This window comes from Scyliorhinus canicula, chromosome 27, assembly GCF_902713615.1.
Source record: "Scyliorhinus canicula chromosome 27, sScyCan1.1, whole genome shotgun sequence".
NCBI lineage: Eukaryota > Metazoa > Chordata > Chondrichthyes > Carcharhiniformes > Scyliorhinidae > Scyliorhinus > Scyliorhinus canicula.
In genome coordinates this window covers 390,941-418,920 of record NC_052172.1, presented here as the reverse complement: position 1 = coordinate 418,920, position 27,980 = coordinate 390,941, and the positions used below count along the sequence as shown (strand labels likewise).

Sequence of the window (27,980 nt, the reverse complement as noted above, 5' to 3'; positions counted from 1 at the left end):
GTGACATCTCATACATGAAAAGAGGAGGTGCAGATCATAATCCACATTCGCTTACCAAAAACACACTTGTAATAAATTTAAAACGTGACAATTACGTTTCAGAAACCAAAAGACGCAGACAATATATTCATATACTTGTGACAGAAAAGTGCACAATTATTCAATTTTGTCACATCAGAATGGATAGGAGTAGAGAAAACTATGTCTTAATGAATCAGAAATTTTAAAAGATTGAATAGTTTACTTTAATGTTTTCAGGAACTCAAATGAGTAGATAAAACAAAATAAGATACTGAGCTATGAGAGACTGAGGTGAACATATTAACACTTAGAGCCACACTGAAAACTGTGATAGAGGCACGATACAACACAATGTTCCAATTCACTGGAATATACAGAGTGAAAACAACACTCACATGGCAGCAGTGGACATTCTCAGTGAAAAGCGGGACAGATATACCACATACTGGCAGCTTTATGAATATAAAAATGCTTCCATTCATCTATTTAAAGAAATAGAGATTAATATCTACCCTTTTCTGAAACGTAAGGTTGCAGTACAAACCCAGAATCTATGCATCAGAAACTCTGGGAAACAGAGTACAATAGACAGTGACATATACAGGATTTGGCTGACTTATGGGAAGTTTGACCTATTACAATTGTAGTTAGAAGAACTACAATCAACTTTCTTAAAAGATATATGTATCAGAGAGGATGTTGCTGTGGAAATCCTACTTTCCTACACAGTACCATCTGTGACAGATCAAGAAGGGAAACAGTAATGACATACTGTACCGGAGACTGATACATACAGGATAAATCCAGCACAGAGATATTTGACAAAGAATGAAGACTGCTGATGAAATGTCAAACTCACACTCAGTTTCCGTGCCATCCTCACAATGAGCTGTTGTTAGTGTATCGGACCACACCCCAACTTTTGTCAGGACACTGGATGAGAAACTGCAAACATTTTTTTCAATTTGTAAAACTGAGGAAAGGAAATTTGTCCCCAGGCGTGATGACACTGACCAATATAATAAAACAAACTTTAATTTAAACACATAATTAACCACATTAACATCAAAGCACCAGCTTTACAATTAACAGTGAATCCTATACTCTCATAGATTATCAGATTGTCAGGTAAAAAATCAATTATATATTCACAAAGAAAAAAAACCATATGATATTGACAGTTATGTGAGAAATTTCAGTCCAGTGCACATGAGGAAACATGAATTTGCAGTATGAATCACATGGTTGCATTGCTTTCAGAGACAGTCTTACAAAGAATCTTATCCATATCGAGATTCCAGAAAATGACAGATCCAGACAGGAATGTTGGGGATTATGGATTAGTGCAAAACTCACATTCTGAATCAGAGAATGGTGAATCGAAAACAAATCCCAGAACAATTCATTTGCAGCGAATGATAGATGCAGAATGACTTGGATACTGACATCGTGGCTCAGTGGTGAACCGATACTGGATAAACATATTTCATATACAGACTACTATTGGTTTTAGTATATATGTTGTTTGAATGTGGGCATTATCAAAAAGTACCTTCCTAATTAAACACAGTAAGGTGGCCGTGGACTGCCTTATTTCACCCTCGTAGCCTGTCTGCCGATGCTACATCGATAGAACAAGGGCACTACAAAGAACACACCAACAATAAACATGCAAACACACAAAAACCCCACAGTTGCATCCCAATAACTGATAGGGTAAATAAAACAAACATTCAAAAACAGATGCAGATACTGAGTTATCACAACATCCACATTCCGTGACTGAAATATTCAGAGTAAATTGCACATCCAATTAGCAGAGTAAAGAACAGGCATCAAGTGTTGCAGTAACTGACACATGCAGCACATAACTGACATTGGGAAAAGACAAGTGAAGATTAAAACGCTTTGTTACATAAAGGAAACTGACAGAGACTTAATACACATTCACTTCCCGTATTTAACAGGTACAGGAGATGGAAACAACTTTTCATCCATGGCAGAACTAACCTGTGGAGAGAAAATAGACAATGAGACAGCTGTACAGCAGAAAATACTGATTCACAAATTGGAAACTGTCAGCTCAATATTAAATGAGCAAAACAAACCCATATGAGACTGTAATGGGTTTGCAGTGATCCCATTCACTGTCCAAAAATTACAGATAAAGTGTAAGGTGTTTCCTTCTACATTGGAAATACAGGTAAACCCAAATTCACACATAAGAAATTGACAAATTCAAAATGCAGCCAACATTTACAACGGTAAGAATATGACAGAAATAGAATAAGATACAGTCACCAAATAATGGCACACAAAATAAAATTGACATGAGGCTAATAGAAACGAAATACTAGATTAATATCTCCAATCACAGATTAGAAAGTGAATTCGACAATAAAGTACAGATTCTCCTAAGGGAGGTCAACATGTACAGACTCGACCCTGAGCTGACCTGACATGTCCAAAAAAGAGACAGACGTGTGGATCACAGCCCAAACTCACTTATCAGAAACTTGCTTTAACAATAAAAATATCACAGTCAAATTTCTGAAACTGACAGGTGCAAAGCAGTTTCATATTCCTGTGACAGTAACATACTAAATCACTCAATTTTCTCAATTCAGAAATGGAAACTAGCTCTGAATGAACCAGAAACTTACAGAGATGGAATAGTTTACACTTATCTACCAGAAACTGAAATGTCGAGATAAAACAATATCAGAAACTTTGATATAAGAGATTGAGGTGAACGTATTAAAGCAGACAGCCACACTGGAATGTCTGATTGATGCATGGTACAACCCAATGTTCCAAATCACTGAAACGTACAGAGTGAAAACAACTGTCCCATGGCAGCAATGTACATATTCTGTCCATAGCTACACAGAGATATCAGTTATTGACAACTAAGTGATTATACAATTGATCATATTCAATGTATCAGGAAATGACAGATGGCGAGAAATGTGCATAAACCCAAATCAGAGTCTTAAATGCATGCACTTGTACATTGTAATATCATTCATATATATCATTGCTGACAGTTATAGTGTAATATAGATAATATACAATAAAATTCATATGCAACACATCAGGAAATGACAGATGAACAGAACAATACAAACATCAATCCCACAGTTAAACAGGTAGAGATTAAAATCTACATTTTGGAGAAACACGGTATCAGGGCAACCCCATAATCCATGTTTCAGACACTCAATGAAACAAAATGCAACAGACGGTGTCATACAAAAGACTGGTAGGGACACAGAATTGGGAACAGAAACAAAAGCAAAATGAAAAGAGTAACCTTTTCATGCAGGACGAGTTTAAAGTGTGGGATACACTTGAGAGTGTGGTGAGGAGTGGTTCAACGGCAGCGTTTAAAGTTGGAATACATTGTTATCTGAAAAGGAAGAATGAGGAAGATGACAGGACTGGGGATGTTGCCCATTTGGAGAGACATTTTCGACAAGATGGGTCGAATGCCCTCCTGCCCTGACACAGTTCTGTATTTCTGATAATAAATCTTAGACGAGCAGTAAATATGATTGGCTATCAAAAGTATCCAGTCAGAGAATTATAGAGGTGACATCACTGTCAATAAGCCAATCAGGAAAATTGCCTGCACCAATCCCTCATTTGCATCGGGCTGTGGTTGGATCTATGAAAATCGAGTTGTTGGGTTAGGCTCAGTTATTGGCTTTGCGAAATTGAAGCGGACGATGGGAGATGAAAAGAAGCCGCTCGCTTCCAAGAAGGACGGTAAGAAAGCTCTGAACAAAACTCCTGTGAAGGGCGGCAAAAGGAGAAAGCGAAGCAGGAAGGAGAGTTACGGCATCATTATCTACAAAGTGATGAAGCAGGTTCACCCCGACACTCACACACTGTATCAGAGAGTGAATAAATCCCACACAGACTCCATCAGAGAGTGAGTAAATCCCACACTCACACAATGTATCAGAGAGTGAGTAAATCCCACACACACACACTATCAGAGAGTGAGTAAATCCCACACACTCACACTGTATCAGAGTGTCAGTAAATCCCATACTCACACACTGTATCAGAGATTGAGTAAATCCTACACACACACTGTATCAGAGTGAATATATATCCCACACTCACACTGTATCAGAGTGAATACATCCCACACTCACATATATTACAAGAGACTCACTGTCCTGAGGGAATCCCGCAGTGTGATGGTTCTCTCTAAAAGAGTCTCGCAGACTCTCTGATACTGTGCGGTGAAGGGTCCCTCTCACCGACAGCCAGGTGAAATTTCCCGGTGAATCTTTACCCTCTGACAAACTGGGACAGGAGATATTATTTCTGAAATGTATTTTCCGTTTCCTGTAAGGACGTTTATGATTGGTGGAAAATCTTAAATCTGATTGGTCTGTTTATTTATCCAATCAAATAAACGCAACATAACTGGCTGCCCTCATTTTCACAATGCCCAATCACAATCATTCCTTTCCCCATTCCTCATTAGCATAGATGTGAGGCTCTATCTATTTAATCAGCGCTCCGAAGGGGTTTGCTTTATTTCTGGGTGAAACTGAAGATGGCTGACGAGAAGAAACCAACATCGAAACCAGCTGCCAAGAAGGGAGCCAAGAAAGTCATTAAGAAACCGGCAGTAAAGGGCGGCAAGAAGCGGCGAAAGTCGAGGAAGGAGAGTTACTCCATCTACATCTACAAAGTGATGAAGCAGGTTCACCCCGACACCGGCATCTCCTCCAAGGCCATGAGCATCATGAACTCGTTCGTCAGCGATATTTTCGAGCGTATCGCGGGTGAGGCTTCCCGCCTGGCCCATTACAACAAGCGCAGCACCATCAGCTCCCGGGAGATCCAGACCGCCGTGCGCCTGCTGCTGCCCGGGGAACTGGCCAAGCACGCCGTGTCGGAAGGGACAAAGGCGGTCACCAAGTACACCAGCTCCAAGTAAAACTGCACAATGGACTGAAAACCACCCCAAACACAACGGCTCTTTTAAGAGCCACCCACAACTTCTGTAAAGCAGCCAAACCATCATACTTTAAATTATCGGTTTATTTCTATTATGAATATCCAGATCCGTTTTAATAGCGTTTCACTACAATAGCATCCTGTATAATGCAGTTATCGTCATGTCGATCTTTGTACGTTGTTTATAAAGTCCCAGCTCGGTGACAGGTTCATACACGGCCGTTGTCGCTGGATTTGGAGAGAATAGAACTACAGTACCAATATTTCCCGTAGCATTTGTGTTCAGCCTTATAAATTACTCCGTTTCCATTAATGTTCATGTTCACACTCTGATCGAGAGCACCCCGGTGGTGTGGGTAAACTCCATTTCAATAGTGACACTAGCTCCAAACTGCTCACTCCACTTTTAACACCAAGGAAGCGGCAGCAGTCTACAATATGAATAAATGTTATATATTTGCAGATGGCTGTGAATTAGACACTGTCGGCGGCTCAGAACGTTTTAAACAACAGCCAGATTAAACCTGTGTAGTCAGTTCCCCTTCTACAGATCCTAAACGTTTCTCTCCACAGATGATACCAGACACGCTGAGTTGATCCAGCATTTTCTCTTTAATTCACATTTGCAGTCTCTCCATTGTTTTGGTTTAATTTATTTTGGGTTTGTTGTCAGACAAAATCAGAAACTAACAGATAATGGGAAACGAGACGCGGAAAGAGAGAGAATCCAACAATCTTATACTCAAATGATTTAGTCACATTTTTTATTTAATTTTATCTGTTAAATCTTTTCGCGCCCATTTAAGATTTGAAATAAATATTCGGTTGGAATCTGAACATTTGCCGCCCAAACTTTCTGCTCTCAGCACCGTGGGTTCTCCTGATTGGTGCTTCAAACAGATATCTGATTGGTCACTTTGTCGCCGGCTCCACAATGTTGTTCAGATAACCAATCAGCAATGTGTGCACCGCCATTCCTCCTGAAGCTATAAGAGAAGTGAATGTGGGCGGTTTCCCTCATTCTGTGTGAAAGTGTTTGTGAGATTGTGACAATGTCTGGAAGAGGAAAGACCGGCGGTAAAGCTCGGGCCAAGGCCAAGTCTCGCTCCTCCCGGGCTGGACTGCAGTTCCCGGTGGGCCGTGTTCACAGGCACCTGAGAAAGGGTAACTATGCCCAGCGTGTGGGTGCCGGAGCCCCGGTCTATCTGGCTGCTGTGCTCGAGTATCTGACCGCTGAAATCCTCGAGCTGGCCGGGAACGCGGCCCGGGACAACAAGAAGACCCGCATCATCCCCAGACACCTGCAGCTGGCCGTCCGCAACGACGAGGAGCTCAACAAGCTGCTGGGAGGGGTGACCATCGCTCAGGGCGGGGTGCTGCCTAATATCCAGGCCGTGCTGCTGCCTAAGAAAAGCAGTGCCAGCTCCGGCAAGAAGTGAAGCGAACGTTCTTTAATATAATAACCCAAAGGCTCTTTTCAGAGCCACTCACTTTATCTGGAAAAGGCCTAACTATTATCTGACCGTCAGAGATTCTGCTCTTTTGCTTAATGTGCAAATGTTTCACGTTTTATGACATCAATCCGCAGCGCATTCTGTGCGTGACATTATTTACATGTTCAGTATTTATGACACATGTGAATTATATGTGTTTATTTGGGATAAAAGTGTCTGATCTGAAATGATCTAAGTTCCAATAATATTGCTCAAAGAAGGATGTCTGATCTGTAATCTCTCCGCAAGAGATTCCGCTCTGCTATTTAATGTGTCGGTGTTTCTGCAATGACTATATCTGCAAGTGGGTTACTGTGTGACACGCTTCATACTCGGAGCCTCGGATTAACATCAAACTCTGGCTCACGATGTGCAGGAAGGTTTTTATGGAAGCAGTTTATTGGGGTAAGAAATCCTAGGAAACTGAAATTATTATAGCTCCAATAAAAAGGCTTTGATATTACATACTGTGCGGCAAAAATGACAACAGCATATTTAATAAACGATGAATTTTCCTGGAGACGAGAAAGTTCATTGTAATGCAGAGTAAATTGTAAGAATTGGCCTAAAGCCATCGGCTGTAATGGCAACTTATCTGTGAGTGAGTTAGTATTTACGGTCTTTCTACCTATCTACATATCTATCGATCCATCCGTATATCTATGCAAGTTTCTATCTCTTTCGTATCTATCTTTCCATCCATATATCTGTCTCTCTACCTATCAATCTATCTATCTATCTAAATTGCTCTTTCCAGGCGTCGGTGCAGTCCCTGTGATTACATGATATTGTTATTAGTATTAGTAATCACAGCCAGTCTAGTTTATTGGGCTGAAATGAAATACGGGCTGGACTACAACAGATAACGGATCCAGGGCAATGAGGAAACAAATAACAGAGATTTTTAAAATGCTGAATCGAGATACTGGGGTGGAAGCTCTTTTCCTGACCGACTTGGTGGCTCTTAAAAGAGCCTTTGTTGTTATTATTGGTGAAGCCGGGTTTTAGGCGCGTTCCCCGCGGATGCGGCGGGCCAGCTGGATGTCTTTGGGCATGATGGTGACTCGCTTGGCGTGGATGGCGCACAGGTTGGTGTCCTCAAAGAGCCCCACCAGGTAAGCCTCGCTGGCCTCCTGCAGGGCCATGACGGCGGAGCTCTGGAAGCGCAGGTCTGTCTTGAAGTCCTGAGCGATCTCTCGCACCAGGCGCTGGAAGGGCAGTTTGCGGATCAGCAGCTCGGTGGATTTCTGGTAGCGGCGGATCTCCCTCAGAGCCACAGTGCCGGGTCTGTAGCGATGAGGCTTCTTCACTCCGCCCGTGGCTGGAGCGCTCTTGCGGGCCGCTTTGGTAGCCAGCTGTTTGCGAGGAGCTTTGCCTCCAGTCGATTTGCGCGCTGTCTGCTTGGTCCTGGCCATGATGTGAAACTGGGTGAAAGGCAGAGGCTGAGAATGCTGCCGCCGCTCTCTCACTGCCTATTTAAGGCATTATAGTGACCGCCCTCTTCTCCTCATTGGATGCAGCCCGATCCCGTGGACAAGTTTGAAAAGTGCGATGGGCGGCAAGGATATCAGGGCCCTGATTGGTGGACCTGCAACTGACAAACCATCAATTTCAAAAAGCCCGCCAATTTCACAGGGACAAGGAAGGGATATTTGCGAAAATCGAAAAAAATCAATCTCCAGTTGTGAACATCAAAAACATCTCAATGATTCCTGTTCCCATTTTGTCTCAGATTCGACTCAATGCCTGAGCACCCGGATTAAATTCAGATTCACTCCCTGATTGTTCTACAACAGACTGGGATAAAGCTCCTATTGAGGGGTGGAATTGTGTCTCATTTTATTCTAATCAACGATATCGGTTCTTTCATTGCAAAAAGCGATGGATATTAAAGGTAAAATTGACTGATTCGTTTAGCGACTTTTCTGGTGGAGATCACAGTAAGAAGTCTTACAACACCACTTTAACCTGGTGCTGTAAGACTTCTTACTGTGCTCACCCCAGTCCAACGCCGGCATCTCCATATCTGGGGGAGATGGCGGAGGATGCGATGTTTATAGATCAGTTATGTAAACCTTGTTTCTGATCAAATTCTGACGCTGAACATTCATGTCCGAAAGTAGATTCATAAAATCCAGCAAATACAATTTCGCAAAGACAAGTATCGGATATCTGAGAACTTTAATCCCAAATTACTAATTGAAGTGAAAAGACCGCGCTGAACACGTACAAACTGCAACATTATACAGCAGCGAGTTAGAAACGCGGATCTATTAAATCCAGGCAGGTCAGTAATATTCCCGCCTCAGTCCACTCCTTTCTAGAACCAGCCCAACTACCTGCTCCCATTTCATCCCCAACTCCGATTCCATCCCCACACAACTCCTCTCCCAGACAGATTGGGAATTTCACTAACATCCCTTCCAGCTGATATAAAGTGTTTTGAGTAGTGACTTGTGAGGCGGGATTTCTCCGCCATGTTAACTATTTTACAAACTCCCCCCTGAATCTGTGAAGAATGAAACTAACACAAACTGTGACTGTTCCCCGGTTAGGAAGATGCAGCAACTTCCCTGTGTTTTAGTGCAGAGTGGGGGGAGAAGCCCGGTGCAGAGCATGTCAGCGAGTGAGGGGCAATACTGGATTGACATTTCTATCTAAAATCTGCTCCCAGCACCGGGACAGGGATTCATTGGTCGGGGGATCAGCTCTTTCCGGAGAGATGTGGGTGGCTCTGAGAAGAGCCTTTGGGTTCAGAGGTTTACAATTTGCTCGCGTTCTTTCACTTCTTTGCTGGTTTCTTAGCCTTTGTTGATTTCGCTTTGGGATTGGCCCTCGATTTGGTCTGCTTAATTCCGCCCGTGATCTTTTTCACAGGAGAACTTTTCTTCGGGGCTGCTTTCTTCGCCCTCTTTTTGGGAGTTGCCGCCTTCTTGGCTGCTGTTTTCTTGGGAGATATCTTGGCTGCTGCTTTCTTGGGAGATTTCTTGGCTGCTGTTTTCTTGGGAGATTTCTTGGCTGCTGCTTTCTTGGCTGCGGGTTTCTTGGGTGCTGCTTTCTTGGGAGATTTCTTGGCTGCTGCTTTCTTCACTAAAGGTTTCTTGCCTGCTCCGGTCTTTATCACTTTCCCCCCGGTTGTCATCTTAACGATCTTGAAGGAGCCGGAGGCGCCCGTGCCCTTGACCTGAGCCAAGCTGCCGTTGTCCACACTCCTCTTGACACTTTGCTTGATCTGGGACCCCCGTTTATCCACATCGACCCCTTTGATCCGCAGCTGCTTCTTTATGGCCTGTAAGGAAACCCCCTTGCGATCGCCGCTATCCGCCACAATCTTGTGGATCAGTTCGCCCAGCCGGGGACCTTCTGGTTTCTTCCGGAGAACCGCCTTCTTCTGCTTCTTGACAGCCTTGACTGGGACGGCGGCTGGAGGAGCCGTTTCGGCGGCTGCACTATCGCTCATGTCCGGGATTCTGCACAAAATCTCTCCCTCAATGTGAAGTGGGTGAGAAATGAAGCCTCTGGTGGCGGCACTGAGCAACTTAAAGGCAGCGAGCGGACGGGGCGGAGACAACCTGCTCTCAGCTCCAGGCTGCTGCTGCTGCCTCTGTGTTTTTCTCTGGTCCCAAACTCTCCAATTCCACTCAAATTCCAGCTCCACAGTGTCCCAGGATAAATCCTTCCTGTCTCTCACACTCTAATGTTTGCTGTAGGAAAGGTTTCCCGCGATTTGAATGCTCCATTTCGGATTTAAACCCGTTTTACTGATGCACTGTTCGCGCTCTCTCACCCGATCGCTCTCATTTTCCCAACCTTTCCGCAGAAATCTGGAAAGCAGCATCGAAACTGCACTGAAATCCAACTTGGGAAAGTAGGAGGGGATCAGGGGGATTGATTAAATGAACAATATTTCCATTTTGTCCCAGAGGGATTGGGAGATCTGCTGATCAGAGCGGACACACAAACACAGTTGGTTTCTCCTGTTTGGCCCGCCCCTTTCACTCTCTCTTCCACAATATTCACATCCACACACAAGGTTTGGAAATTACATTTCCCAGGGCAGAATGCTCCCTCTGCTGAACATTTGTTTCCAAATCGGTGCCTTAATTGTAGATTTTCACCTCACTTACTGATCAGCTGAGTTTTCTGCTCCCTATCTTCTGTTTCCCTAAATACCCGGCAGCAGCAAGTCATATTTTTAAATCTAAACTCATTGATGACACGTTTTACTTGAATGTGGAAATACAATTGATCTCCTCTCCAACAGTGGAGATTTTCCTGTTTGATGTGATCCTCCTGCACTGCCGGTAACACTAAACCCCAAACTCAACAAGCAGGGACACCCAGTTAAAGAATAGTCCCACCCTTTTTGAGAGTGGAGATTTTCACAGTGACCCACAGATTCTAACCATTCTGATCCGAACAGCTAATTTATAAATGAAGATGGACTCAAAGAAGGAACGTGTAAACCAGGAGAACGTGTAAACTAGTGGGGAGTGTAAACCAGGGACAATAATAAATGAGGGGAGTGTGTTAACAAGAGAAATGTGTAAAATCAGTGGAAGATGCATAATCAAAGATAATTTAATTACAGACTAGTGTGTAAAACCTGTAAAATGAGCGGAATGTATTAAACTTGGGATTGTATGGAACTAAAGTAGCCTGTAACACTGGGAAGTGAGTGAACCGGGGGAGGGAGTGAACCGGGGGAGGGAGAGAACCCGGAGAGGGAGAGAACCCGGAGAGGGAGAGAACCGGGAGAGGGAGAGAACCGGGGGAGGGAGTGAACCCGGAGAGGGAGTGAACCCGGAGAGAGAGAGAACTGGGAGGGAGAGGGAGTGAACCGGGAGAGGGAGTGAACCGGGGGATTGGATTGGATTGGATTTGTTTATTGTCACGTGTGCCGAGGTACAGTGAAAAGTATTTTTCTGCAAGCAGCTCAACAGATCATTCAGTACATGGGAAGAAAAGGGAATTAAACAGAATTCAAGAAAATACAAGAAAATACATGAGAATACATAATAGGGCAATACAATATATACAATGTAACTACATAAGCATTGGCATCGGATGAAGCATACATGGGTGTAGTGTTAATGAGGTCAGTGCATAAGAGGGTCATTTAGGAGTCTGGTGACAGTGGGGAAGAAGCTGTTTTTGAGTCAGTTTGTGCGTGTTCTCAGACTTCTGAATCTAATGCCCGATGGAAGAAGTTGGAAAAGTGAGTAAGCCGGGTGGGAGGGATCCTTGATTATGCTGCCTGCTTTCCCCCGGCAGCGGGAGGTGTAGATGGAATCAATGGATGGGAGGCAGGTTCGTGTGATGGACTGGGCGGTATTCACGACTCTCTGAAGTTCCTTGCGGTCCTGGGCCGAGCAGTTGCCATACCAGGCTGTGATGCAGCCCGATAGGATGCTCTCTATAGTGCATCTGTAAAAGTTGGTAAGGGTTAGTGTGGACATGCCGAATTTCCTTAGTTTCCTCAGGAAGTATAGGCGCCGTTGTGCTTTCTTGGTGATTGCGCCGGCGTGAGTGGACCAGGATAGATTTTTGGTGATGTGCACCCCTAGGAATTTGAAACTGCTCACCATCTCTACCTCGGCTCCGTTGATGCTGACAGGGGTGTGTACAGTACTTTGCTTCCTGAAGTCGATGACCAGCTCTTTAGTTTTGCTGGCATTAAGGGAGAGATTGTTGTTGTTACACCACTCCGCTAGGTTCTCCATCTCACTCCTGTATTCGGACTAGTCGTTATTCGATATCCGGCCCACTATGGTCGTATCGTCAGCAAACTTGTAGATGGAGTTGGAACCAAGTTTTGCCATGCAGTCGTGTGTGTACAGGGAGAAGAGTAGGGGGCTAAGTATGCAGCCTTGCGGGGCACCGGTATTGAGGACTATTGTGGAGGAGGTGTTGGTGTTCATTCTTACTGACTGGTCTGTTGGTCAGAAAGTCAAGGATCCAGTTGCAGAGTGGAGAGCCAAGTCCTAGGTTTTGGAGCTTTGATATGAGCTTGGCTGGGAATATGGTGTTGAAGGCGGAGCTGTAGTCAATAAATAGGAGTCTGATGTAGGAGTCCTTGTTTTCGAGATGCTCTAGGGATGAATGGAGGGCCAGGGAAATGGCGTCTGATGTGAACCAGTTGCGACGGTATGCGAATTGAAGTGGGTCAAGGCGTTCCGGGAGTATGGAGGTGATGCGCTTCATGATCAGCCTCTCGAAGCTCTTCATTACAACCGACGTCAGGGCCACTGGGCAGTAGTAATTGAGGCACGTTGCCTGGTTATTCTTTGGTACCGGTATGATGGTGGTCTTCTTGAAGCAGGTGGGGACCTCGGAGTGGAGTAGGGATAGGTTAAAGATGTCTGTGAATACATCTGCCAGCTGGTATGCGCAGGCTCTGAGTGCACGACCAGGAATCCCTTCCGGGCCCATCGCCCTCCGTGGGTTCACTTTCAGGAAGGCCGATCTGACTTCGGAAACTGTGATGGTGGGTATGGGTGAATTATGGGTTGCTGGGGCACTCGATAGCAAACCGAGCATAGAATGCATTAAGTTCATCGGGGAGGGGTGCGCTGCTGCCAGAGATACTGCTCGGCTTCGCTTTGTAACCCGTGATGTTGTTTAGTCCTTGCCACAACCGCCGAGAGTCTGTCTGTGAGCCTAGCTTAGTTTGATATTCTCTCTTGGCATCTCGAATGGCTTTGCAGAGGTCGTACCTGGATTTCTTGTACAGGACAGGGTCGTCTGCCTTGAAAGCCTCAGATCCGTCCTTCAGTAGGGAGTCAATCTTGCGGTTGAGCCATGGTTTCCGGTTGGGGAACATACGTACTGCTTTCTTTGGCACGCAGTCGTCCACACATTTGCTGATGAAGTCTGTGACGGTGGTGACATACTCATTTAAGTTAGTCGCTGAGTTCTTAAATATGGACCAGTCCACTGTCTCCAAGCAGTCACGTAAGAGCTCTAATGTCTCCTCGGACCAGCACTGCACAACCTTCTTAGCTGGATTCTCCCGCTTGAGTTTCTGCTTGTAAGCCGGGAGAAGGAGCACAGCCTTATGGTCTGATTTCCCAAAGTGCGGTCGGGGGATGGAACGGTAGGCACCCTTGATTTTTGAGTAGCAGTGGTCAAGAGTGTTGTCGCCCCTGGAGGGACAGGAGATGTGCTGGTGGAATTTTGGCAGTACACTCTTGAGGTTGGCTTTGTTGAAGTCTCCGGCCACAATGAACAAGGCCTCCGGGTGTTAGAACATAGAACAGTACAGCACAGAACAGGCCCTTCGGCCCTCGATGTTGTGCCGAGCCATGATCACCCTACTCAAACCCACGTATCCACCCTATACCCGCAACCCAATAACCCCTCCCCTTAACCTTACTTTTTAGGACACTACGGGCAATTTAACATGGCCAATCCACCTAACCCGCACATCTTTGGACTGTGGGAGGAAACCGGAGCACCCGGAGGAAACCCACGCACACAGGGGGAGGACGTGCAGACTCCACACAGACAGTGACCCAGCCGGGAATCGAACCTGGGACCCTGGAGCTGTGAAGCATTGATGCTAACCACCATGCTACCCTGCTGCCCTACTGTTTCTTAGTTATTTATGACTGTGTACAGTTCATCCAGCGCCTTCCTCACTTCTGCCTGGGGTGGGATGTAGACCGCTGTGATAATGGCTGAAGTGAACTCACGTGGAAGATTGTATGGGCGGCACTTTACGGTCAAGTATTCCAGGTCTGGGGAGCAGTAGGTCGCCAGGGTCACCACATCCAAGCACCAGGAGGAGTTGATGAGGAGGCAAACGCCTCCACCCTTCGCTTTGCCTGAAGATGCCGTGCGGTCCGCCCGGTGAATAGAGAAGCCTTCAGGTTGTATGGCAGAGTCCGGTGAGGCGGGGGTGAGTCATGTCTCTGTGAAACAGAGCACACAGCAGTCTCTTACTTCCCTCTGAGAGGTAAGTCTGGCGTTAAGTTCATCCAGCTTGTTTTCAATCGCTTGGACGTTTGCCAGGAGTATGCTGGGGAGAGGGGTCTTGAAAAATGAATTGAAAATCGCTTATTGTCACGAGTAGGCTTCAATGAAGTTACTGTGAAAAGCCCCTAGTCGCCACATTCCAGCGCCTGTCCGGGGAGGTGGTACGGGAATCAAACCGTGCTGCTGGCCTGCTTGGTCTGCTTTAAAAGCCAGGGATTTAGCCTGGTGAGCTAAACCAGCCCTCAGTTCCTTCAGTCTAACCTGCAGACCGCTGCGTTTCCCTCGCTTTCTCGGTCGGCGGCTGCTGCTAGATGATCCTGCGATCCGTTGGGAGACGTCCGCCCTTGTGGAAGGTAGGTGGTTGCATCTGGCGGGGTCCAGGGCGCTGGCGGTGTCCAGGGCGCTAGCGAGGTCCAGGGCGCTGTTTACATTTCCGGGGTCGCGTCTGGCAGGGTTCCGGGCGCTGGTTGAGGTAGTGGGGTTGCTGGGGGGGGTGAGTTTGTGATCCGGATGGGTCCCGGCGTTCTGCGGGTGCGGGAATACCTTGCAGCGTGTTCGGGTCCTCGCGCGCGGTCTCCATTGTTTTTGGGGTCCTGGGTCGGGGGCAGGGGCTTCCTGGAGCAGATTGGGCTAGGTTCCATGGTCTGTTCCCTTCCTGGGCGCTCCTGGGGTCGGATCTTGAAGTCGGCACGGTGGGGCCTCCATGTGGATTATTCTTTCTTCCATCACCAGGTAGGTCGGGTTGCTGGGCGGGCCTCTCCGGGTCGGGTCGCTGGGCGGGTCTCTCGGGGTCGCGTTGAGCCGTGTCTTGCCATCGGGGGTCGGGTCGGGAGCACCGGGGACAAGGCCGGGCGATCCTGGGGCTGGCGTCGGTTGATAGGGCGGGTTTGGAGCTCCGAGGCCCGGTTCAGCTCCAAATCGAGGTCGGGGCTTCACTTCCGGTTTGGGCCCGATCTTCTTCCAGGTCACAAAGGTCAGGTCGGGTCGGGTCAAAAGGTCTCCAAGGGGCTCGGAGGATCATCACGCCTGCAAGAGAAGATAAAAGAGAGAGTAATAATGTTAGCTTTAGAATTAATTTTTGAAAGGTTAGAACGAGTATAAATAAAGTTAAAAGTGGATCTGTTGGGGAAAGCTTGCAGAGAATCGGCTCGCTCGGGAGGGAGAGAACCTGGAGAGGGAGTGAACCTGGGGAGGGAGAGAACCGGGGGAGGGAGTGAACCGGGAGAGGGAGTGAACCGGGGGAGGGAGTGAACCGGGGGAGGGAGTGAACCGGGGGAGGGAGTGAACCGGGGGAGGGAGAGAACCGGGGGAGGGAGTGAACCGGGAGAGGGAGAGAACCGGGGGAGGGAGAGAGCCGGGAGGGAGAGTGAGAGAACCGGGAGAGGGATGGAACCGTGAGAGGGAGAGAACCGGGAGCGGGAGAGAACCGGAAGGTGGAACAGTGGTTAGCACTGCTGCCTCACTGTGCCAGAGACCCGGGTTTAATTCCAGATTTCGGAGACTGCATGTGTGGGGGTTTGGACCTTCTCCCCGTGTGTGTGGGTGGGTTCCCCCCCGGGTGCTCAGATTTCCTCCCACAGGCCAAAGATGTGCAGGTTAGGTGGATTGGCAATGCTGAATTACTGCTTCGTATCCAAGGATGTGTTGGTTCAGTGGGGTCTCGGGTTTATGGAGATAGGGCGGGGAGTGCGCCAAGGTGGGATGCTCTTTCCGAGGGACGGTAATGGGCAGAATTGCCTTCTTCTGCCCTGCAGTAATTCTCGGCTTCTCTGGAAAATGAAGTCAGTCAGTGAAATGGTAGTTTGCAGAAAGTGTGAGTTTGAGGGGCTGAATGGCAGTGTAATAACAAACAAGCTGCAGGCAATGGCTGCAAATGGAATATCTCATTGGGACAAACACACAGCTACAAAGGTGATTGGTTGAGCCCTGGGGCGCAGGGCCACTTGCACCCACACACACACAGTCCCCCCAACACGGGCTCTATCGGAGGATTTGCTCCAAATGTGATGACAGTGAAATGGGGAATATTCCCATTGATTCTCAATGCGGAATTGCTGCGCGGATCTGCGCATGCCCGGGTAACCCCGCCCCCTGCTTGGCGTCACTCTGATCTGAAGCGCGCATGCGCATCCCCTCCCCCCCATTCTCCTTTTGCTCAGTCAGTGGAGACGCTTTGTTCAAACTGAGTGAAATGTCAGGGCCCAGGTCAGCGAGGAAACAGCGTTCTCATTGCAGCAGCTCATCCATTTGGGAGTGTGAGCAAAGAGGCTCAGAGATCATTACTGACTCGGGGGGAGTTCAGGGAGAATCGGGGGCTGTTTGCAAGAGGCGCAGCGGGAGCCCCATCTTGTTCCGGGACTTGGAGTGAGCGGGGGGAAGGGAGAGCTCTTTCTGGGCCTGGCTTATTGTCTGATTCTGGGGCAGAATTTGGAGGGTATTTTCTATTTTTACTGATTATCAGTTGAAAGAATTGTTTAATTTATCATTGACCTCATCTGACCCTGATTTACAAGAGATATTTTTTCTTCCCCACGTTCATCAGATGAAGATATGAGTTCCAAGATGATGATTCCTCAGCAACAAGAATGTTCCGCCGTCTCCTTCTAACTGACAGTAAGTACAATATTAATCCAACATTGCAGAGACACAGACACAACATCAGCTCCACCGTCACAGGGAACAGAAGCAGTCACACTTACATTGAGCTCAAGTCCCAGATAAACATGCCCAATCCAACAGTGATACACGAGAGGGTAGGTGGGATAATTTTCCACAATTCACCCCTAGTCCATGAACTTCGAGCATGCAGTGCAGAAAGAGGTATTTGGCCCATCAAGTCTGCACCAACCCACTTAACCCTCACTCCCACCCGTCCCCGTAACCCAATAACCCCACCTAACCTTTTTTGGTCACACAGGGTAATTTATCATGGCCAATCCACCTGACCTTCATGTCTTTGGACTGTGGGAGGAAAGCGGAGCACCCGGAGGAAACCAACGCAGACACGGGGAGAACATGCAGACTCCACACAGACAGTGTCCCAGCGGGTAATCCAACCTGGGACCCAGGCGCTGTGAAGCCACAGTGCTATCCACTTGTGCTAACTTGCTGCCCTATCATGGAACGTCGAATCAACTTTTCATCTGTAAATTAATCAGGAAAGTATTAATTAGGCTATAGATTGAGCAATCAATGTGAAAGTATCCATTTGCACTTTTTTGAAACTTTGTTGGATTAAAATGTATCAGAAGCACTTTAATCTCACAAAGTTGTGAACCTTAGGCACGTGTAAAAAGTCAGATAGTACAGCTGATTGAAAAATACATAATTAATCCTAAATTTGTACTGAGACAAGTCCAAAATAAAATATTGGTGTAATGTCTAATTCACATAACAAGCATGTCTTTCGGGACTTCTGGGAGGAAATGGGAGCATGTGGAGGAAACCCATGGAGACACGGGGAAAATGTGCAGACTCTGCAGAGGCAGCGACCAAGTGGGAAATGAATCTTGGACCATGGCGCTGTGAACCTCTCCCCTGATGTACACTATGCCCTGTTACAAACTGTTTTTTCACACTCCCCTGGTTTGCATGCTGACCTGGTTCCACACTCGCCTGCTTTGAACTCTCAACTGATGTACACACTCCCCAATTTACACACGCTCTTGTTGTGCATCTTTCCCTGGATCCATACACTCCCCTGGTTGAGATTACTCCCGTAATTTACACATTCCCCTAGTTTGCACACTCCCCTGCATTACACACACTCCCCTGCATTACACACACTCCCCTGCATTACACACACTCCCCTGCATTACACACACTCCCCTGCATTACACACACTCCCCTGCATTACACACACTCCCCTGCATTACACACACTCCCCTGCATTACACACACTCCCCTGCATTACACACACTCCCCTGCATTACACACACTCCCCTGCATTACACACACTCCCCTGCATTACACACACTCCCCTGCTTCACACACTCCCCTGCATTACACACACTCCCCTGCATTACACACACTCCCCTGCATTACACACACTCCCCTGCATTACACACACTCCCCTGCATTACACACACTCCCCTGCATTACACACACTCCCCTGCATTACACACACTCCCCTGCATTACACACACTCCCCTGCATTACACACACTCCCCTGCATTACACACACTCCCCTGCATTACACACACTCCCCTGCATTACACACACTCCCCTGCATTACACACACTCCCCTGCATTACACACACTCCCCTGCATTACACACACTCCCCTGCATTACACACACTCCCCTGCATTACACACACTCCCCTGCATTACACACACTCCCCTGCATTACACACACTCCCCTGCTGTATAAACTCCCATACTTCATACATCCCCCTGCTTTATACATCCCCCTGCTTTATACATCCCCCTGCTTTATACACCCCCCCCCCCCCCGGTTTACACATCCCCCTGCTGTATACACTCTCATGCCTCATACACCCTGCTGTTTAATACACCCCCTGCTTGATACACTCCCCTGGTTTACACATCACCCTGCTCTGTGCACTGTCATGCTTTATACATTCCCCTGATTCATAGGTCCCCCTGCTTTGTGTACACCCCTGGACCTTGTTTTAGGCCTGAATGGAGCTTATACTCTCCATGATCTCTCTCAGTTCTAGCAGTGCTCCCAGGCCCCGTTTCCTGTCTTCCGCCAGAACTGGCAAGTCCAGTCCATCGAGGAATAGCTTCATCCACGAGTTTGCACTGAGTGCTGAATTTGGTGTATTTGAGTGCTATAGTGAGTGTTTGGTGACTGAGGGAGTGCTGAATTTGGTGCATTTGAGTGCTATAGTGAGAGTTTGGTGACTGGGGGAGAAAGGTGTTCCTTTCATTACATTTCCTCAAAGAACGAGAAGGGAGCCAGGAGTTCAGAGTGCAGATGACTGGGAGCAGAGTCAGAGGGTGGAGTTCCAGTTGATCCACAGGGCAGCTATATTCTGTAAGTTAAGAGGGGATGGAGGCGAGGGCAGTTGCATACTCCTCCTGTAGGATGTGGGTGGTGAGGGATACCACCGGTGTCCCCTCTGACTATACCTGCGGGAAGCGCACCCAACTCCTGCTCCCCTGAGGCCGTGTAAGGGAACTAGAGCTGGAGCTGGATGAACTTCGGATCATCCAGGAGGCAGAGGGGGTAATAGGGAGTTACAGGGAGGTAACCACACCCAAGGTGCAGGACAAGAGTAGCTGGGTTACAGTCAGGGGAAGGAAAACGAAACGGGCAGACAGTGCAGGGATCCCTCGTGGCCGTTCCCCTGCAAAACAAGTATACTATTTTGGATGCTGTTGGGGGGATGACCTACCGGGGGAAGGCCCTAGCGGCCAGGTCTCTGACACTGAGTCTGGCTCTGGTGCTCAGAAGGGAAGTGGGGGAGAATAGAAAAGCAATAGTAATAGGAGAGTCAATGGTTAGGGGAATAGATAGGAGATTCTGTGGTCGCGAGCGAGACTCCCGGAAGGTATGTTGCCTCCTGGGTGCCAGGGTCAGGGATGTTTCGGATCGTGTCTTCATAATCCTGAAGGGGGAGGGTGAGCAGCCAGAAGTCATGGTGCACATTGGTACAAACGACATAGGTAGGAAAAGGGGTGTGGAGGTAATAAACAAGTTTAGGGAGTTAGGCTGGAAGTTAAAAGCCAGGACAGACAGAATTGTCATCACTGGTTTGTTGCCGGTGCCACGTGACAGCGAGGCTAGGAATAGGGAGAGAGTGCAGTTGCACACCTGGCTGCAGGAATGGTGCAGGAGGGAGGGCTTCAGGTATTTGGATAATTGGAGAGCATTCTGGGGAAGGTGGGACCTGTACAAGCAGGACGGGTTGCATCTGAACCAGAGGGGCACCAATATCCTGGGAGGGAGGTTTTCTAGTACTCTTCGGAAGGGTTTAAACTAATTTGGCAGGGGAATGGGAAACGGATTTGTAGTCCAGCAACTAAGGAAGCCGATATTCAGCTCACCAAAGCGCGTAGTGACACAGTGGGGAAGGTAACACTGACAAAGGAGAGTACTTGCAGGCACGGAGATGGGTTGAAGTGTGTTTAATTCAACGAAAGAAGCATCAGGAATAAGGTGGGTGAACTTAAGGCATGGATCGGTACTTGGGACTAGGATGTGGTGGCCATCACGGAAACTTGGATAGAAAAGGGGCAGAAATGGTTGTTGGCGTTCCCTGGTTATAGATGTTTAAACAAGATTAGGGTAGATGGTAAAAGAGGTGGGGGGGTGGCATTGTTAATTAGAGATAGTATAACAGCTGCAGAAAGACAGTTCGAGTAGGATCTGCCTACTGAGGTAGTATGGGTTGAAGTCAGAAATAGGAAAGGAGGGCAGCACGGTGGCACAGTGGTTAGCATCGCTGCCTACGGCGCTAAGGACCTGGGTTTGAATCCTGGCACTGGGTCTGTGAGGAGTTTGCACATTCTCCCCTAGCCTGCGTGGGTTTCGCCCCACAACAACCCAAAGATGTGCAGGTTAGGTGGATTGGCCACGTTAAATTGCCCCTTAATTGGAAAAAATAATTGGGTACTCTAAATTTATTTTTTTTTAAAAGAAATAGGAAAGGAGCAGTCACCTTGTTGGGAGTTTTCTATAGCCCCCCCCCCCCCCCCCCAACTCCCCTCCCCAATAGCAGCAGAGATGTGGAGGAACAGATTTTGGAAAGGTGCAGAAGTCACAGGGTAGTAGTCATGGGTGACTTCAACTTCCCAAACATTGAGTGGAAACTCTTTCGATCAAATAGTTTGGATGGGGTGGTATTTGTGCAGTGTGTCCAGGAAGCTTTTCTAACACAGTATGTGGATTGTCTGACCAGAGGGGAGGCCATATTGGATTTGGTACTTGGTAATGAACCAGGGCAAGTGATAGATTTGTTAGTGGGGAAACATTTTGTAGGTTGTGACCACATTTCTGTGACTTTCACTTCAGTAATGGATAGGTGCGTGCAACAGGACAAGATTTACAATTGGGGGAAAGGTAAATACAATGCTGTAAGACAAGAATTGAAGTGCATAAGTTGGGAACATAGGCTGTCGGGGAAGGACACAAGTGAAATGTGAAACTTGTTCATGGATCAGGTACTACATGTCTTTGATATGTGTATCCCTGTCAGGCAGGGAAGAGATGGTCAAGTGAGGGAACCATGTTTGACAAGAGAGGTTGAATGTCTTGTTTAGAGGAAGAAAGAGACTTGTGTAAGGCTGAGGAAACAAGGTTCAGACAGGGCGTTGGAGGGATACAAGATAGCCAGGAGGGAATTGAAGAAAGGGATTAGGAGAGCTAAGAGAGGGCATGAAAAATCTTTGGCGGAGAGGATCAAGGAAAACCCCAAGGTCTTTTACACATATGTGAGAAATATGAGAATGACTAGAGCGAGGGTAGGTCCGATCAAGGACAGTAGCGGTAGATTGTCATCGTCCTCACTGTCAACAGGGGTGGTACCAGGGGATTGGAGAGTGGCGAATGTTGTGCCTCTGTTCAAAAAAGGGAATAGGGATAACACTGGGAATTACAGGCCAGTTAGTCTTACTTCGGTGGGAGGCAAAGTAATGGAAAGGGTACTGAGAGATACGATTTCTGAGCATCTGGAAAAACACTGCTTGATTAGGGATAGTCAGCACCAATTTATATGGGGTAGGTCTTGCCTTACAAGTCTTATTGAATTCTTTGAGGAGGTGACCAAGCATGTGGATGAAGGTAAAGCAGTGGATGTAGTGTACATTGATTTTAGTAAGGCATTTGATAAGGTTCCCCATGGCAGGCTAATGCAGAAAGTAAGGAGTCATGGGATAGTGGGAAATATTGCCAGTTGGATAATGAACTGGCTAACCAATATAAGTCAGAGATTTGTAGTGGATGGGAATTATTCAGCCTGGAGACCAGTTACCAGTGGCGTACCGCAGGGATCAGTTCTGGGTCCTCTGCTGTTTGTGATTTTCATTAATGACTTGGATGAGGGAGTTGAAGGGTGGGTCAGTAAATTTGCAAATGATACGAAGATTGGTGGAGTTGTGGATAGTGAGGAGGGCTGTTGTCTGCTGCAAAGAGACATAGATAGGATGCAGAGCTGGGCTGAGAAGTGGTAGATGGAGTTTAACCCTGACAAGTGTGAGGTTGTCCATTTTGGAAGGAGAAATGTGAATGCGGAATACAGGGTTAACGGTAGGGTTCTTGGCAAAGTTGAGGAGCAGAGAGATCTTGGGGTCTCTGTTGAAATGAAATGAAAAATGAAAATCGCTTATTGTCACGAGTCGGCTTCAATGAAGTTACTGTGAAAAACCCCTAGTCGCCACATACCAGCGCCTGTCCGGGGAGGCTGGTACGGGAATCAAACTGTGCTGCTGGCCTGCTTGGTGTGCTTTAAAAGCCAGCGATTTAGCCCAGTGAGCTAAACCAGCCCCTATGTTCAGAGACCTTTGAAAGTTGCCACTGAAGTGGATAGAGCTGTGAAGAAGGCCTATGGTGTGCTAGCGTTCATTGGCAGAGGAATTGAATTTAAGAGCCGTGAGGTGATGATGCAGCTGTACAAAACCTTGGTGAGGCCACATCTGAGTACTGTGTGCAGTTCTGGTCACCTCATTTTAGGAAGGATGTGGAAGTTTTGGAAAAGGTGCAAAGGAGATTGACCAGGATGTTGCCTGGAATGGAGAGTAGGTCTTACAAGGAAAGGTTGAGGGTGCTAGGCCTTTTCTCATTAGAACGGAGAAGGATGAGGGGCAACTTGATAGAGGTTTATATGATGATCAGGGGAATAGATAGAGTAGACAGCCAGAGACTTTTCCCCGAGTGGAACAAACCATTACAAGGGTACATAAATTTAAGGTGGATGGTGGAAGATATAGGGGGGATGTCAGAGGTAGGTTCTTTACCCAGAGAGTAGTGGGGGCATGGAATGTACTGCCTATGGAAGTAGTTGTGTCGGCAACATTAGGGACCTTCAAGCGGCTATTGGATATGTACATGGATTATGGTAGAATAATGGAGTGTAGATTAATTTATTCTTAAGGGCATCACGGTAGCATTGTGGAGAGCACAATTGCTTCACAGCTCCAGGGTCCCAGTTTCGATTTCGCCTTGGATTCCCGGCTGGGTCACTGTCTGTGTGGAGTCTGCACATCCATCCCGTGTGTGCGTGGGTTTCCTCCGGGTGCCGATCCGGTTTTCTCCCACAGTCCAAAGATGTGCCGGTTAGGTGGATTGGCCATGATAAATTGCCCTTGGTGTCCAAAATTGCCGTCAGTGTTGGGTGGGATTACTGGGTTATGGGGATAGGGTGGAGGTGTTGACCCCGGGTAGGGTGCTCTTTCCAAGAGCTGGGGCAGACTCGATGGGCCGAGTGGCCTCCTTCTGCACTGTAAATTCTATGATAATCTATGATTAATCTAGGACAAAGGTTCGGTACAACATCGTGGGCTGCAGGGCCTGTTATGTGCAGTATTTTTCGATGTTCCCCTGTTGGGGGATCTGAGGTGTGCAGTCCCCGGTAAAAGTCCTCAAAGGTCTTGTTAACCTTGTTTGGGTCTGTTTCCAGTGTGCCTCTGCTGTCCCAAATTTGCACAATCTTTCTGTTGGCTGCTCAGCTGGCCTTCTCTGCTGGTGTGCAACAGGCGGCTGGCTTTGTCCCCGTCTTTGTATAGGGTTCCCCGTGCTTGGTGGAGTTGGTGCACTGCTTTACTCGTGGAGAGCAGGTCAAAGTCCATTTGTTGCTTTTCCCTCTCTGCCAAGAGCTCTATTGTTGGGGCTGAGTGTTGCCTAGCCACTCTCTCCTCTCTCCCTTTGTGCTTTAAAGGCAATAGTTTCCCCTCCAATCATGGCCTTTAGCTCCTCCCAGACACGGAGGCTGAGACCTCCCCATTTTGGTTGTTTGTCGTATACTCCGCTATGGCCTGTGATACCCTCTCGCTGAAAGCCATGTTGGCCAGTCGGGCAGCGCCCAACCTCTATGTGGGGCATTGAGTACTGCCCATCTCCAACCTCACATCCATATAATGTGGAGCATGTTCTGAGATTACGATTACGGAGACTCCGCCTTGACCAGCTCTGGGAGCACCGATTTTCCAACCAGAAAGAAGTGACTCCTCAAGTATATGTTGTGGACTGGTGAGAACAAGGAGAAATCCTGCTGCCCTGGGTGGGTGAACCTCCCACCGCCCCCATCTGCCCCATGAAGCGACCGGGTTCCTTCGCCATGTTCAAGGTCTTCCCCGTTCCGGGGTTTGAGCTGTCTGTCCATGTGTCCTGTACACAGTTATAGTCCGCCCACCCCCCCCCCCCCCCCACCATGATCAGTCGGTGTGTCGCTATGTAGGGGATTTCTGCCTTTGTCTTGTTAATGAATTTTGCGTTCTCCAGTTGAGAGTGTTCACGTTGACAGTACTATCGGTGCGCCGTCCAACCATGACGTACCATCCCCCTGGGTCCGTTACCGTCATCGTCACCTTAAACATAGTCCTGTTCTTTAACAGAATCACTACCCCTCAGGCCCTCGTCCCATGGCAGGAATGGTAAGTCTGTCCCACCCAGCCCTTCCTTAGCCACAGCCGGTCCTGCTCTCTCAGGTGTGTCTCTTGGAGGACGACTATGTCGGCTCTCATGTTTCTTCGGTGGGTGAAGACTCTGGATCTTTTCACTGGGCCTATAAGTCCCTTGACATTCCAGGTTTTGAGGTCCCTTTTCATATCACCTCCCCTTTCCCGTCCCCCCTCTCCCATCTCCTTTCCCTTTCCCTCCCCCTCTGTCCCCTTTCCCCGAGCTCTTTTTCCCCTATACTTCTCCGTCCCTGCTGTTTGTTCCCACTCCCACTGCCAGGCACTGCCCCCCCCCCCCCCCCCCCAGTTGGAAGACAGCCGCTTCCTCTATCTGCTGCATGTTCCCGGCGTTAGCTCTCCCGTTAGTGTGGTGACCCTCCTCCCGGGAGTTACTGTCCCGCTGTCCTCCCACCCAATCTCTGTGGTTTCTCTATGTTCTTTCCACATCATGCCCGACACTTGGTCCTCCGCCTTTTGCCCTTGTCTGCACGTATAGGGGCACCATCTCCCGCCTCTTCGTCAGTCAGTTGTGTTGTGGGGGGTGGAGGAGGGGTGAGGTTCTTTTCTCCCCCTCCCCTCCCCAATTGTTGGTTTGCCAATGCGCTGCTTTTGCCTGGACCCCTCCCGCCTCTCCTGTGGTCACGGCCCCAGCCCGCAGTCTGTGACAAACGTATCTGCTTCAGTTGGGGCCTTAAAAACAATATTTTTTGCCCTGGTATGTGACACAGAGCTTGGCTGGATATAACATTCTTAAGTGTACGCCGCTTTCGTACAGCGCTGCTCTGGCCCTGTTAAATCCAGCTCTGCACATGGCCAGGTCAGCCCCAATGTCCTGATAAATTCAGAGTCTGTGTCCTTCCCTATTTCAGTTCCTCGTGTTTAAAAATAAAAAACCAATGAGGAGAAAATAAAATGGAGTTCTGCTCCGATCGGGCTGAGAAGCCCGAAGTGCCGGGACCTGCGCAGGAGACCACCCACGATGCAGTCGTCAATCACCCCAGCCCCGGAGAGAGAGAAGGTGAACAAAACCCCGAGAAATGGAGAGAGGCCCACAATTCAAACAAGAAGGAAAACAGAGAGAGAGACAAAAGGGACCAAGGGGAGAGAGACCCAACGAGACAGAGAGAAGTAAAGACCCACGGGAGGAGAAAAGAAGAGGAGCAAAACACACCTCCAAAAAGACAGAGTTCTCCTTTGATCAGCCCGAACTGCCGGCACCAGTGGAGGAGCCGCCCACTATGCTGGCACTGTGTCTTCACTTACAATTCCTTAGTTGCTCACCCAATAGACCTTTTTTTTCTCTTCCCCTGTACTCTGGTAAGTGCCTCCTTATGCCAAGTTCTGAATTTTCCAAAATATTTCAATTGTTGCACTTGAAGGTGTTTTTGATTGTAGTGGAGAGCCTCCACGTGTGTGCTACCCCCTCTGAACTCAGCCCCCCTCTGTTTAGACTCATAACTCATTTTCCCAATTCCCCTCATTTCACACATTCACAGGTTTCCATATTCCCCTTGTTTTGCACACTCTCCTTGTTTTACACAGTCCTATGGTTTACACATTATCCTGGTTAACCCACTCATCTGCTCAATACACTCCCCTGTTCCACACACGACACCGGTTTACACATTTCCAATAGTTAACACACTCCCCATGTTTACCCACTCCTCTGTTATGCTTGGCTTTACACACTCCCCTGCTTTTACAAACTCTGCAAGTTTACACATTTCAACAAAAACACACACTCATATTGTGTAATTGTCAGGTTTTCACAATCCTCTCTTAAACATTCTTATACGTCTGGTTTTACTCACACACACCTAAAATTTGAGGCTGTAATACCAGGTGTGTTGTACAATCACTGGGTTGGCACACTGCCCGACTTACACACTTTATAGGTTTTACACAATCCCGGTTCACAGACACCCAGCTTGCACAATCACTTACTTTTTCACACTGTCCTTGTTAACACACTTGCACCCATGGCATTGCCCAATCCATTGGTTGTACACACATTCCTGACTGTACAGACTCACAGTTTATGTAATTCTATTACAGGGGAGTGAGTGAACCAGGGGAGTGAGTGAACCAGGGGAGTGAGTGAACCAGGGGATGAGCGAACCAGGGGTAGTGTGTAAAACAGCACAGTATTTAATTCCCGGATATGATAACAAATAGCCGTGTGTGTGAAGAACCAGAGTGTGTGAGCAGGGGTGTGTGTTAAACCAGGCAAATGTATAAACCAGGGGCTGTGGAAACCAGGAGAGTGAGAAAACTAGGAATATGCTAAACCAGGAGTGTGTGCAAAATTAGATCAGTAAGTAAAGCAGTTGATTGTACAAATCGAATTCACTTTGAAATTGGAAATGGGTGATAATGAAGTGAATCAGTGAAATGTTAGTTTGCAGAAAGTGTGAGTTTCAGTGGCTGAGTGACAGTGTAATAACAAACAAGCTGCAGACAATGACTGCAAATTGAATATCTCATTGGGACAAACACACAGCTACAAAGGTGATTGGATGACCCCTGGGGCGCAGGGCCACTTGCACCCCAGGGCCACACACAGACCCACCCCCCCCCCCCCCAACACTGGCTCTATCGGAGATTTCGCTCTATATTTGATGACAGTGAAATGGGGAATATTCACATAGATTCTCAAAGTACCGGAGACTGATACATACAGGATAAATCTGGCACCGAAGTTTTGGCAAAGAATGAAAACTGCTGATGAAATGTCAAATTCACACTCACTATCAGTGGCAACCTCGCAATGAGCTGTTGTTTGTGTATCGGACCACACCCCAACTTTTTTTTCGATACCGGACAAGAAAAAGCAAACATCTTTTTCAATTTGTAAATTAAAAATTGTACATTAACTCAACGTACAGCTCAAATGTACAGAATAAACTCGATGTACAACTCAAATATACAGAA

The 27,980-nt window shown here is 47.5% G+C and overlaps 4 protein-coding genes and 2 long non-coding RNA genes across 9 annotated transcripts in view; 4 read left to right on the top strand and 2 right to left on the bottom strand.

Annotated features, from left to right (window-relative positions):
• LOC119957769 overlaps positions 1–1,697 on the top strand; it is a 64,068-nt gene extending 62,371 nt beyond the window's left edge. Inside the window, exon 6 of the long non-coding RNA XR_005458917.1 lies at positions 1,282–1,697. This is a non-coding gene — a long non-coding RNA (uncharacterized LOC119957769). The remainder of the gene's footprint in view (positions 1–1,281) is intronic.
• On the bottom strand, positions 227–4,376 carry LOC119957772. The gene is made up of 2 exons (XR_005458922.1): positions 4,205–4,376; positions 227–2,031 (listed from the first exon to the last, which is right to left on the bottom strand). It is a non-coding gene; the product is annotated as an uncharacterized LOC119957772 (long non-coding RNA).
• Positions 4,377–4,547: 171 nt separating this feature from the next.
• LOC119957752 (late histone H2B.L4-like) lies at positions 4,548–5,108 on the top strand. The gene has a single exon (XM_038785841.1). It carries the CDS (start codon positions 4,595–4,597, stop codon positions 4,979–4,981), a length of 387 nt encoding a protein of 128 aa, XP_038641769.1. The 5' UTR covers positions 4,548–4,594; the 3' UTR covers positions 4,982–5,108.
• Positions 5,109–5,912: 804 nt separating this feature from the next.
• LOC119957732 (late histone H2A.L3-like) lies at positions 5,913–6,682 on the top strand. The gene has a single exon (XM_038785814.1). It carries the CDS (start codon positions 6,003–6,005, stop codon positions 6,438–6,440), a length of 438 nt encoding a protein of 145 aa, XP_038641742.1. The 5' UTR covers positions 5,913–6,002; the 3' UTR covers positions 6,441–6,682.
• Positions 6,683–8,658: 1,976 nt separating this feature from the next.
• LOC119957727 (histone H1-like) lies at positions 8,659–10,174 on the bottom strand. Its single transcript, XM_038785807.1, has one exon. It carries the CDS (start codon positions 9,952–9,954, stop codon positions 9,277–9,279), a length of 678 nt encoding a protein of 225 aa, XP_038641735.1. The 5' UTR covers positions 9,955–10,174; the 3' UTR covers positions 8,659–9,276.
• Positions 10,175–16,615: 6,441 nt separating this feature from the next.
• The window catches only part of LOC119957747 (late histone H2B.L4-like), a 39,900-nt gene continuing 28,535 nt past the window's right edge, over positions 16,616–27,980 (top strand). For 2 of the 4 annotated variants that reach the window (XM_038785834.1, XM_038785836.1), the window contains exon 1: positions 16,619–16,835. The gene's annotated coding sequence lies outside the window, so the exon portion shown is untranslated. Of the gene's footprint in view, positions 16,836–27,980 lie in introns of all 4 variants that reach the window. The other 2 variants (XR_005458902.1, XR_005458908.1) reach the window with 2 other exon arrangements.

Excerpts from the sequence above, each read along its gene's own strand:
- LOC119957752 (XM_038785841.1), top strand. The coding sequence starts at position 4,595 with ATGGCTGACGAGAAGAAACCAACATCGAAACCAGCTGCCAAGAAGGGA.
- LOC119957732 (XM_038785814.1), top strand. The coding sequence starts at position 6,003 with ATGTGGGCGGTTTCCCTCATTCTGTGTGAAAGTGTTTGTGAGATTGTG.
- LOC119957727 (XM_038785807.1), bottom strand. The coding sequence starts at position 9,954 with ATGAGCGATAGTGCAGCCGCCGAAACGGCTCCTCCAGCCGCCGTCCCA.